The sequence below is a fragment of the Symphodus melops genome (assembly GCF_947650265.1).
Source record: "Symphodus melops genome assembly, chromosome: 10".
Classification (NCBI taxonomy): domain Eukaryota; kingdom Metazoa; phylum Chordata; class Actinopteri; order Labriformes; family Labridae; genus Symphodus; species Symphodus melops.
Genome location: NC_136700.1, coordinates 5,305,787 through 5,316,914, shown reverse-complemented (window position 1 = coordinate 5,316,914; position 11,128 = coordinate 5,305,787). Strand labels below are relative to the sequence as shown.

Sequence of the window (11,128 nt, the reverse complement as noted above, 5' to 3'; positions counted from 1 at the left end):
TAGAGGGTAATCATTTCCTCTGTGTTTTGAAGGGGCAATTCATTTGCTATGAGATATTGTGTCAGAAATAGCAAGTCATTATTTATCCAATTTTACTTTGATCTGCCTTTAAAATTAAGACCTTACAAAAAGGCTTTTACATAATCATAATGTATTATTCAGCCAAATAAAAATAGACCTACCTAAAAACCCTGTGATCTTAGACAAACGCATATGTATTCCAACTACATCTTTATACATATTTTATACATCCTTAAATGAAATACATTACACATAGATTTCACATTGCTTGTTTGAGGCTAAAAAAAAACAGCTTGCCGTCTCAAAGACAAATATTTCCTTATTACATTTTTTTTAAAAACATGTTAGTGTCAGACATGAGGAAGAATAGGCTCTTTAATGTTTAATAGAGTTGTTTCAGTCTCCAGCTGCAGTGTTTACTGCTCCTAGTGGTTTCTTAGACCAGAAACTGAGAGGTCTTCGAAAAATAAGGGTTTTACTGCCATCGTGTGGCCATTCTTAGATGTTACAGAAAGCCAGGGTCGGATCTCTTCCGCACATAGCGCTCATTCAGCACGTGACAAAGTCTGATATCACCCGGAAAGACTAATGGCTCTCAATCATTCCATTTAAGTTTAAGACACCCTTTGCTTTTATATCAGCTGTCTAAAAACTGTAAACGAAGGGTGATTATTTAATTCCAAACAATAGGCCTTATCCCTGAATCCTTAAAAGGAAGGTAAGAGTTTCAAATTAAAGCAGGTTGCCAAATGCGTTTTAATATCAAATTCCTCAAGTTGAAGATTGTAAAGGTGTATTCTCAGCACTATTAAACAGCCGTGTAAAGGTTGTTTCAAAAGCAGAGATTCAACACAAAATATTGATTCAACACAACATATTGATGTAAAACGGTAAATGGTACATCAGCCTAGTAAGGATAAGATAGTAGACTTTATTTTGGAGCTTTAATTAAAGTGTTTCCTGTATTGTCATATTGTACTTTGCACTACTTGGTCCTGTTCCTTGTGCGCTTTAGGGGCGTGAAGTGCGCGTCCCATCGCGCATCAGAAACAACTTGATGCAATACTTTAAACGATTTCATAAGAGTTTGCTGAGAAGACGGAAGTACATTAGGGCTTCTTTAAGACACTGACTCGATGGTAATATTGGGCATGTCCTGTATTTAGAGGGAATCTTGAGCACTGCCCATAAGAGAAAATGTCGAGTGTTATTCCGAGAATTAAGATACTCATTTCGAAACTGCAACGTAGTGGAATGTAGGCGTGTTTATTAGGTTCACTAATCACCAGTGAAAAGAGACAAATGAAACACTAGGCAAACGAGGAGTCTCCAGGTGAGCATGAAATGTGTTGAAGTTCTGCACAATTATCTTTCCTTCCATAGTCGTTAAATTTATAGCTGTGCATCTAGATCGGTTTTAACTGGACCACTTACACTATTGTGTTGACTTTTATTTTATCTGCACTTTCACTTTCGTCATTACGCATTATTATTTTATAATCCTGCTCAGTTTTAGTTGTTTGATATTAAGTGCGTGTGTGCTGTTTTCAGGCACATTTTCAAAGCATCCTCGGAATTATTATGGCAACCCAGGCAGCCATCGACTTCACTGCTGGAGCAGTAGGTGAGTCGCCTGTATGAGAAACAAGATAGATGAATTGATTTATTTTGATCTTTGTAAACTTACTGCTAACACAGTGCTATTAGTGCGTAATATCATTTTGGATCTTCTGTTTCTTTTATGGTTGCCTCTTATCTACTGAAGAAGAACTTTTTGAAAACATTCTTCTCTTTCTTTAAAAAATGGGCTAACATTATTCATGTCAAATGTTTGTTTCCAATCCCAATGAGAGTCATAAATATAAACTGTTTGTTGGCTGTTCGCAAAAGATGAACACTGAACCAGCTATCATTTCTTAACTTCCTTAAGGATGGCCCTTGTTTAGCAGTAAGAGTGAAAGTCTGGCATTAGTCAGGATGTGTCACGAGTTCAGCAGCATTATCTGTACAGACTAAATTTATGTTGCTACAAATATAATTACAGCATAGCATTAAAAAATTGGCCTGATGACCGTTCCTTAAGCAACATCTCTATCACTGTTTTACAGTATTGCATTTCTATTTGGGGAAAAATAAGAGAATAAAAGTGTGAGCACAGTTAACTGGCCATGACAGTTTGAACTGTCTTTTTGAATCACTTTATCTTGTAATCCCTCTTCAGGTGGTGTAGCATGTGTGCTGAGCGGCCAGCCGTTTGACACCACAAAGGTGAAGATGCAGACATTCCCCAATCTGTACAGAGGCTTCATCCACTGCTTCTCCTCCACCTTCCGGCAGGTGGGGGTCCGTGGTCTGTACAAAGGCGCGACTCCTGCCCTCATAGCCAACATCAGCGAGAACGCCGTGCTCTTCTTGAGTTATGGTCGCTGTCAGGACGTGGTCCGCTTCGTGTGCCAGATGGAGAAAGGGTCCAATCTCAGGTTGGATGCGGATTCTTCTGTGTATTTATTTTTGGAGCCACTGTCTACTTTAGAACTGGTTATGGTGATTAGGTTTTGACATTCAGATAAGTGTACTCAACAAGTATATTTACAAACTGAAAGTGAAGTTATTCAGCCTGCTTTCGGTAAGACTTCTGAGAACAGGTTTAGTCATAGGGTCTTCCCACTTATGTTGACACTCTCAAACAATATTTGTTCCTGTTTTCATCACAGCTTCCTCTATAACTTGGTCTTTTTAAATGTCTTTTTTCTTAATTAAGTTATATCCTACAATGGCACATTATTGTAAAGTTAATATTTGGGGGTATTTGTGAGATATTTCGAGGACTGATAGATGATTAAAACAAATAAAAGTCATAGAAGGCACAGAATATTTGGTAATTTGTTGCTTTCAATGGTCATCAGAATATCAGAGAACGTGTTGTTTCACAACAACTGTTTGCCTCAAAAAGTATTTTAGTAACAAACATACTGTCTTAATCTCTTCAGTACTGAGGATGCATTCACCTAAACTGCTTAAATGTTTATACATGACATGACCTGCAGGAGGCCCACAACCCTAAATTCATGTGTCAAATTGAGGTCATTTGCCTATGAACCATCCTTCGATACAAAAACCTTGTGCAGTCTGTGAAACTAAGATGGCCAGAGTGTTTAGGTGTTTTGTCAGAATGACTGTGGAGTGTGGATGTGGGAACATGTTTTCATTAATTGAATGCTTCTAAAGCTAACAAATGGCAATACATAATCAAAGTGTTAAAAGATTCTGATTTACCAGACAGGCTGCAAATTCTGCCAACAATGCAAATAAAAACAAATGCAAAGTAAACATAGCCTATTGATTGTGAGTCAGTTCTCACACTGGACTTTGCCAGCTAGAGCAAAAGAGATGTGAGGATCAACCATTTAATATTTCCTAATTTTGATCACAATAGGAGGGAATTTATGTTGCTGGCCAAACATTGAACAATCCTGATGACGTGTGTGGTCTTTCTGTATTTTATTTCTTTTTCCCTTCTATCACCATCAGTGATGTCCAAAAGGCCTGCGCAGGGTCTTTAGCATCCATCTTCTCTGCCATGGCCATTTGCCCAACCGAGCTGGTGAAATGTCGCTTGCAAGCCATGCTTGAAATGGAAGCAAGCGGCAAGGTGCCGAGTGGTCAGAGAAGGTGAGTTTGACCAAAAGGAGCAGTATGTCTTCAGTAGTTTATCAGACACAGGTTTGACTGTGTTTTATTTTTTGTTGTGATTTGTTTACTCAGCACCGTGTGGACAGTGGTGAAAACAGTGATGAAGACAGACGGTCCTCTCGGTTTCTATCAGGGACTGTCGTCCACCATCGTGAGGGAGATACCTGGTTACTTCTGCTTCTTTGGGGCCTATGAACTGTGTCGCACCAAATTTGCACAGTACCAGGGCACAGACAAAGACAATATAGGTATGGTGTTGTTGTTGAAGATGTATTTTATGAGGTAGGTTGATTCATTGATCCCCTTCCAATAAAACCCCCTTGGTCTTTGCAGGTATGCTTCCTCTGATGTTCAGCGGTGGATTTGGGGGAGCTTGTCTCTGGTTGGTGGTCTATCCCATAGACTGTGTGAAGTCCAGGATCCAGGTGCACTCTTTAGCTGGGAGACAGGAGGGTTTCAGGAAGACCTTCAAGGGAATCATACGGACTGAGGGTAAGATTAACATTTAAAATAACACGTAAGAACCTATTAAATCAACGTGATCTAGATAAAAAATATATATAAAGCTTGCCTTTGCTGTCCCACTGAAGTTTTGGCATGGAGAATACACTAGTTTTTATAAGATGTAAGGACATTAAAGGCAGGATAGGTAATTTCCTCCATGTACACTTTTTCAGATTTTGGTTGAAGTTATATTTAGGTCCTGACAGAAATTAATAGTTATTAATAGTTACTAAGTTATTAATAGAAATTAATTGTGTGTGTGTTGTAACTGTACACCTCATCTCTTTGTGGATGCCTTATGTACTGAGTCACAGGCACATGACGCACCATCTGTTGGTTTGATGGGAAGCTAGATATTGAATAACTTAGATTCAGAGCACATGGAAAAGGTTTAGGCTTGTAGATTAGCCTTGTGTAGAAGCTAGATTGCATGAGAAATGTGACTTTAAAAAAACAAGACGAGACACAAATTCAGCTCCTCTTACTTATTGAGATTGTTATCAATTGATGTCATTTTTTACATTCTTATCTTAATCATAAAATGATCCCAGAGTCAAAACTAAACTAAAGTTAACTCCAAAAAATGCCCCCCTGCTGGTCTGACTTTGAAGAATGAATGCACTGTATTCTAATAAGCCTCAGATAAAGTCCTGACTCAACTTTTGGGAAGAATGTGTGTAGCTGTTTGACTCTCTGATGTCCTGCAGGAATCTCTGCCCTGTACTCCGGCCTGACCCCGACCATGATACGAACCTTCCCGGCCAACGGAGCTCTTTTTCTGGCTTATGAGTTCAGCCGCAAGTTTATGATGGAGAGAGTGGGGGGCTGATGTGGAAGATGTTTTCTGGTCTCACCCATATTTCACTTTTAAAATGTGACAAGCACATCTTTTTCCAAAAGTCTCCAGTTTGAAAATGTTGACTTAAACAATAATGACAATTATTGATGCTTTTTAGTTGTATTGTTTGTTGAGTTGTATTGTTTCATTGCTGTCAATGTTTTCTTTTTTAATGAAGTTGTAATCTTAAGTATTCATGCAGCTCTGCACTTTCTGCTGAGCTAGACCAACACAGACCTGGAGAAACATTTAGCCACGAGAGTTAAAACAAATTGAATTCAAATCAAAATTGGCATGCACTTAAACAAAAACTCTAGTTTAGAAAGCATCACCAACATGTCACCAATGTCTATCTTTCCTTATTTGAGGTGGATATGTTCAGGAGTTATATTACATCAAAGTGTGTCAAACATTTCCTATTCCTCTGTCCAGTGACGTGTCTAAGCTTGGCATTTATGCATACATAATGAAAAAGGAAATGGAAAAGATCAGAGCATAGTATAGAAGCTTCATCCCATTGCTATGCCCTGTTATGCATAAACTTTTACTTTGAAAAACTTTGTGTTGTCAAAGTCTTGTTTGTTTGAAGTTGAAGAATATCCCATGGAAGGCCTTGAGAAGGTTATTTCAAAATAGACCCCATTATATGGACAAAAATGAGATGTTTCCTTTGAAATGGCTGACTATTGGATTTTCATGATGATGAAACCCAATGAGTTTTAATGGAAATGAAATACTTTGAATAGTTGGGAAATCTAACAGAACTGAGTTGTTAAAAATATCATGTTTTTTTTTTTTAATTAATTTCTGGAATTTTTTAGATGCATGTGTAAATGTATTTTTCACTTGGGAACATTATTTGTGATTTTTGGGAATTTCATCAGAAATCTTCTGGGATTTGGGAAATATTGAAATATATTTTTTTTTCATGAAAACTATTTTTTTGTCTGACTTTTATTGGAAATATATGTTCATTTTAATCATAAATCAGCCTCACATCTATTAACACATATTATTTGATCCTTTACGCTTCTCTAATCTTGTCTACCTCACCCTGCTTTTGTTTTTCTTCCACCAACCAGCACATTCCTTCCTGTAAGCTTCTGGCATGCAGTGGGAGAAGTTCACCAGCCTGCCTGTTTGTTCTGCATTTGTGACAGTAAACCAAAGAAATGGTAACCCTTAAAAATGAATTTAATGAAAGAACATTGAATCATCTTGCTATACTCATTTTCCAAGTAAATGTTATTCCGATAATAGGAGGAAGTGAAACATCTGTCCTTTTTGAAACACTTAAGAAAAACCACAACTGCCTGGAAAGATAAGGAAGTGGGCATTTGACCTGCCCAAAAAAGAAAAAAGAAGTGATTCTACTGTTAAAGAAACAAAAAAGTAGCTTTTCAAATCATCTTCAACGTTAAATCTACTGTAAAAGGACAGAGGAAGCTTGAGCGTGCAGAATTACAAACAAATGATCATGGGAAATGATTATAGGGATCATTAAAGGGACCTTGCTCAGGGAAGATGGTAAAAATAAGTTACTTGTTAGCTTAACAAGCTTGAATTATGGTTCTATATAACTTTCAATTACACATTGTTACTATTACAACTTGTGGTAGATATGCTGATTACATTTGTTATTTCTCAGGTAATTTGGTGTTGGTTTGCTTGAATATTTCTCCTTCTCTTCCAATGGGGCCTTACACATACTTTGGATATCTTTCCATCCTCTTTTTCTTTACACATATTTTCATAATTTAGTTTAAAACAACAAATGATTTCAAACACTAAAAACTCCTTCCCAGGTTTCCAACAATGAAAATGCTGGTTATCTTCCATGATAAAATAAGGAGAGAAATGCTCATGACTACATCTTCTTGTGCCAGCACAGCTCTCGTGTTTCCTGACTTGGATGCCTCACATTGTTTATTCATAACCTGCACTCATCAGGTGTCAGACGACTGGACGAGCATGTTATAGTATATAAGGAGAGCACAAGAATTGGAATTTAAGATTTCTAATACAGAAGTCACATAGAGGCTTGTTCGGCTCTTTAGTTCATGTTAAATGTGGGCACCCACTAGGTGAGGCCAAGAGTCACACAACAGGTGGGAATGAGAGTATGTGTGGGTCTCAGGAGCATTAAAGCAGCAGGTGATGAGGGAATGGGTCAGGCCACACCCCACAGGGACAACATACAGGTAAACAAGAGCAGCTCTGTTCCATCACACTGACAACACACTCACAAATGATCTCAACAACGTCCAGCACGGCTGACATGGTGACACAAGGAAAATTTCAGATCAACGGCGAGGACAATGTCGAAGGTAATTAATTATGTCGATCTTTTAAAATTTAAAATGTTTTGTTTGGGTGTCCAGATTGTGTTTTTTCAAGGGAACTGGAAACAATAAGATTACGTCTGTATGTCAGAGAATCTCTTTGTGACCACAGACACAATTTAGAGGCATAAGGTTATTGCATATTGTATTGTATATATTGTATATGTACTTTTACAAGACACTACCTGCACGTTTGTTTTTTTGTACACAGTTACTGAACATCTAAAAACAAATAATTATTACTTAAAGTTAAAAGGATGGTAAAGGAAACAGAAAACACAATACGACAAAGGTTGAACAAATATTGCTAATATTGTTTTCATACATTTTTTTCATCTGCATGACAGAAGTTCATACTGGTCTTAACTGGATCAGCCTGTTCAGAGGTCTCATTATTTATGCTCCATTATCCGGATTGGCTGGAGGTATTGGCACGCAGCCACCATCCTGATTTAATGAAGGTTTTGTGTCACCTTCAATAAAAGTTTCTGTCCTGATGGCTACGGCTACAAAATTCTGTTTTTGCCTTTAAATCAAAGGAGACATGCAAATACTGCACACACTACACACAGTGTTTATGTTTTTCTCTCTTCAGATAAAAACTCAGGCAGGCTGGGATGTTTCGGTTGGATGTTGGTCATCATTTCCCTCCTCTTTATAGGAGTGACCTTCCCCATCACGATCTTCATGTGTGTTAAGGTAGAGTATATTATAAACCAGTATAGACTTGTGAATGCCTCGTTTTAATACTACTATTAACTGCTTTTGAGTTTTTATGGACATTTTCAAAAAGTGAAGCTTCTCTGAGGTCCATGAAATGTTGATAAATGTCAATTTTAGAGACCTCTGAGGAGAGCGCAGTTTATCTCTTATCTCTTTGCTCATCTAGTCCACTACAAACAAGCATTTTGAATTGCCTTGTTGTTGGAATGTGCTATATAAACTTGCCTTGCCTTACAAGTCCCAGATCTGTTTTTAACAAAAAAATAAGTCTATATGTCACCTTCCCTATGGCGGTGATTTTGGATATTATAAAAAGCTATAGAGAAATAATCAGTCTTGTCCCTGATGGTCTTTCTTACTTTTGTAAATCATAAAGAGGAATCAGCCTTCTTTCATAACCAGCAACAATCTTAACTGAACTAGGTTTCAACAATTTCCTGATTACTATTTTTTCAGGTCAGCAAACACTTTCTCTATTGAGGACACTGAGGAATCATTAGTCACCTCCTCTCCATGGACTTCTGCTTCTGTTTCCTTTTTTTTTTTTTTTGGTGGTGGTGGGGGGTGGGGGGTTAAAGCAACTGTTTGCCTCTCTTGTGTCGCTCATCACACATTTCAACAGATTGTTTGTTATTGTCTTTCTCGTGGGCTTTTCCAGATAGTGAATGAGTATGAGCGCGCTGTCATTTTCAGACTCGGACGGATATCAGACAGGAAACCTAAAGGCCCAGGTTTGTTATTATAATGCCTACATACCTGAATTCATGCTTGACTGTGGGGGTGGGGGTTACTGGGATACTGTACCTGCAGTGGTGTGTTTTTTTCCTTGGGGATTATAAAGTTGGTTGTTAGGTGTGATCCAGTTAGGCTTTATTTACTTAACTATAAAAACTGTTGTCAATGTTGACATCATTTTATAACTTTTACAGTGGACTAGATGATAGTCTGAATGGATTGTTAACGCCCTTTTTTGCACTCTGCTGATATAAAAAAAATGTTTCTTCTCAGGACTTTTCTTTGTTCTGCCCTGCACTGATAACTTTGTGAAGGTCGATCTGAGAACTGTTTCATTTGACATCCCTCCACAAGAGGTATATTTTCTATTGAAGTGTTTAATTTGTGTCTTTCCTGTATCAAAAAAGCCTTGAACACTAAACTGTCTGTCATCTCCCTGAAGAATCAAAATGGTGAAAAAAAATAATGACGTTTTATTTTTTTTTTTCTTTTGGTGCAGATTCTGACCAGAGACTCAGTGACAGTATGTGTGGACGGTGTGGTTTACTTTCGCATTCATTGCCCCATCTCCTCTGTGGCCAATGTGTCCAATGCACACTCATCCACACGTCTGCTTGCTCAAACTACCCTGAGGAATGTGCTCGGCACTAAAAACCTGGCGGAGCTGCTGTCTGACAGAGAGGGAATATCACTCAGCATGCAGGCGAGGACAAACTGTTTGAGGTTCATGATGAGATGTAGGGCAGGGGAGAAGGGACAAACTAACATTGAATTTTAATAAACGGCTGAGCAGATTTTATTTCTAAATTTCTAAATAAGTTTAATAAACCTGACCTTGATTGTTTTATCTCTGAAACTCAAATCCAGCACACCTGCCTCCATGTTTGCTTTTTAAATGACCTGTTTAATGATTTGTTTGTGAAGTCATCAGCAGGTCAATAAAACTTCAGGATGCTGTTGAAAAATGAGAACTAAATGAACAAAAATGAGAACAAACTCCTGTTGCCCTCGATGGTTCTGAGAACCTGAATAGTTAAGCTTTAACACAGAGGTTTCCTTTCACTATTAAACTGCGTCACTTGTCACTTTGGCCATTAGGGGGCATACAAATTACAAAGGTGCTGACATTGACAAATGTGTCAGCACATTTGAACTAAATTAAACAAGCCTATCAGTGATAACACTTCTTTAACCACTGTTTATCTACATCTTCAATCTGTTTGCTTCTTTTTTAAAAGCAATTACAAGAGTGATGACCTGGAACAAGAGACCTTTGGACCTTTAATGAGTATAACATGAATGATTTGTGGAGCTAACCATTGATTTAAGCGAATGCAGGTTATCTAATATTTGCCTGCAGGAATCTCTGGATGAAGCCACAGACCCATGGGGCATTAAGGTGGAGCGTGTTGAGATAAAGGATGTAAAGTTGCCACAGCAGCTGCAGAGAGCCATGGCAGCAGAGGCCGAGGCCAGCAGGGAGGCGAGAGCTAAGGTGAAGATTGCGACCAAAGACTCCCCTGACATCGTAGCAAAGGCAGGAATACTGACTGTCTGTCTGTCTGCATTTCAGATTATTGCTGCAGAGGGAGAGATGAATGCGTCGCGGGCTCTGAAAGAAGCCTCTCTGGTTATTGCTGAGTCGCCCTCTGCTCTACAGCTAAGATACCTGCAGACCCTCAACGCCATCGCAGCAGAGAAGAACTCCACCATCATCTTCCCCCTGCCAATAGATGTGATATCAAACTTTATGCAGAGAAAGTAATTGAAGTAATTGTAGTTGAATCAGATAATTACTAATATTGTTACAAAAAGCAATTAAACAAGAGATAGAATGAAATAATCACATATTCATATCCAAACCAGAACTCCCGTTTGCAGACTTATTTTCTTGTTGTGATTTAATACTTAAATACAAAGTGCAACACAGACAGTTTAGACATTATTGTCTCATCACTGATCACTATATTTTCACCAGCTAAGCTACAGGTGCAGTTCTCGAGGAGGACAGAAAGATAAATAAAACGCACAAGAGATGTAAACACAAATAATGTACAACATTGTAAAGACATGCGTTCATAACAACTCATCCACCACTCCTGAAATGCTGACGAGGCTCTTTACAAGGGAGTCCTGTAAACAATGAGCAAAAGCACAGACATCACATAAAACAAAATCCTTCTGCGACACCGAATGTAAAGTGTAGAAAGAACAGCTGCTCTTCTAGTGTTCGACAAACATTCAGTAAATGAGCACATGGTCATGTCCACGG

The 11,128-nt window shown here is 38.2% G+C and overlaps 2 protein-coding genes across 2 annotated transcripts; both read left to right on the top strand.

The window, feature by feature from the left end:
• Positions 1 to 1,022: 1,022 nt before the first annotated feature.
• slc25a15a (solute carrier family 25 member 15a) lies at positions 1,023 to 5,613 on the top strand. The gene is made up of 7 exons (XM_079353382.1): positions 1,023 to 1,354; positions 1,573 to 1,645; positions 2,243 to 2,501; positions 3,553 to 3,693; positions 3,787 to 3,962; positions 4,048 to 4,206; positions 4,926 to 5,613. Exons 2-7 carry the CDS (start codon positions 1,603 to 1,605, stop codon positions 5,045 to 5,047), a joined length of 900 nt encoding a protein of 299 aa, XP_079209508.1. The 5' UTR covers positions 1,023 to 1,354; positions 1,573 to 1,602; the 3' UTR covers positions 5,048 to 5,613.
• A 1,251-nt stretch (positions 5,614 to 6,864) lies between these two features.
• On the top strand, positions 6,865 to 10,938 carry stoml3a (stomatin (EPB72)-like 3a). Its single transcript, XM_079354613.1, has 7 exons — positions 6,865 to 7,383; positions 7,994 to 8,097; positions 8,780 to 8,852; positions 9,130 to 9,212; positions 9,356 to 9,559; positions 10,217 to 10,351; positions 10,430 to 10,938. Exons 1-7 carry the CDS (start codon positions 7,305 to 7,307, stop codon positions 10,619 to 10,621), a joined length of 870 nt encoding a protein of 289 aa, XP_079210739.1. The 5' UTR covers positions 6,865 to 7,304; the 3' UTR covers positions 10,622 to 10,938.
• The last annotated feature ends 190 nt before the right edge of the window (positions 10,939 to 11,128 follow it).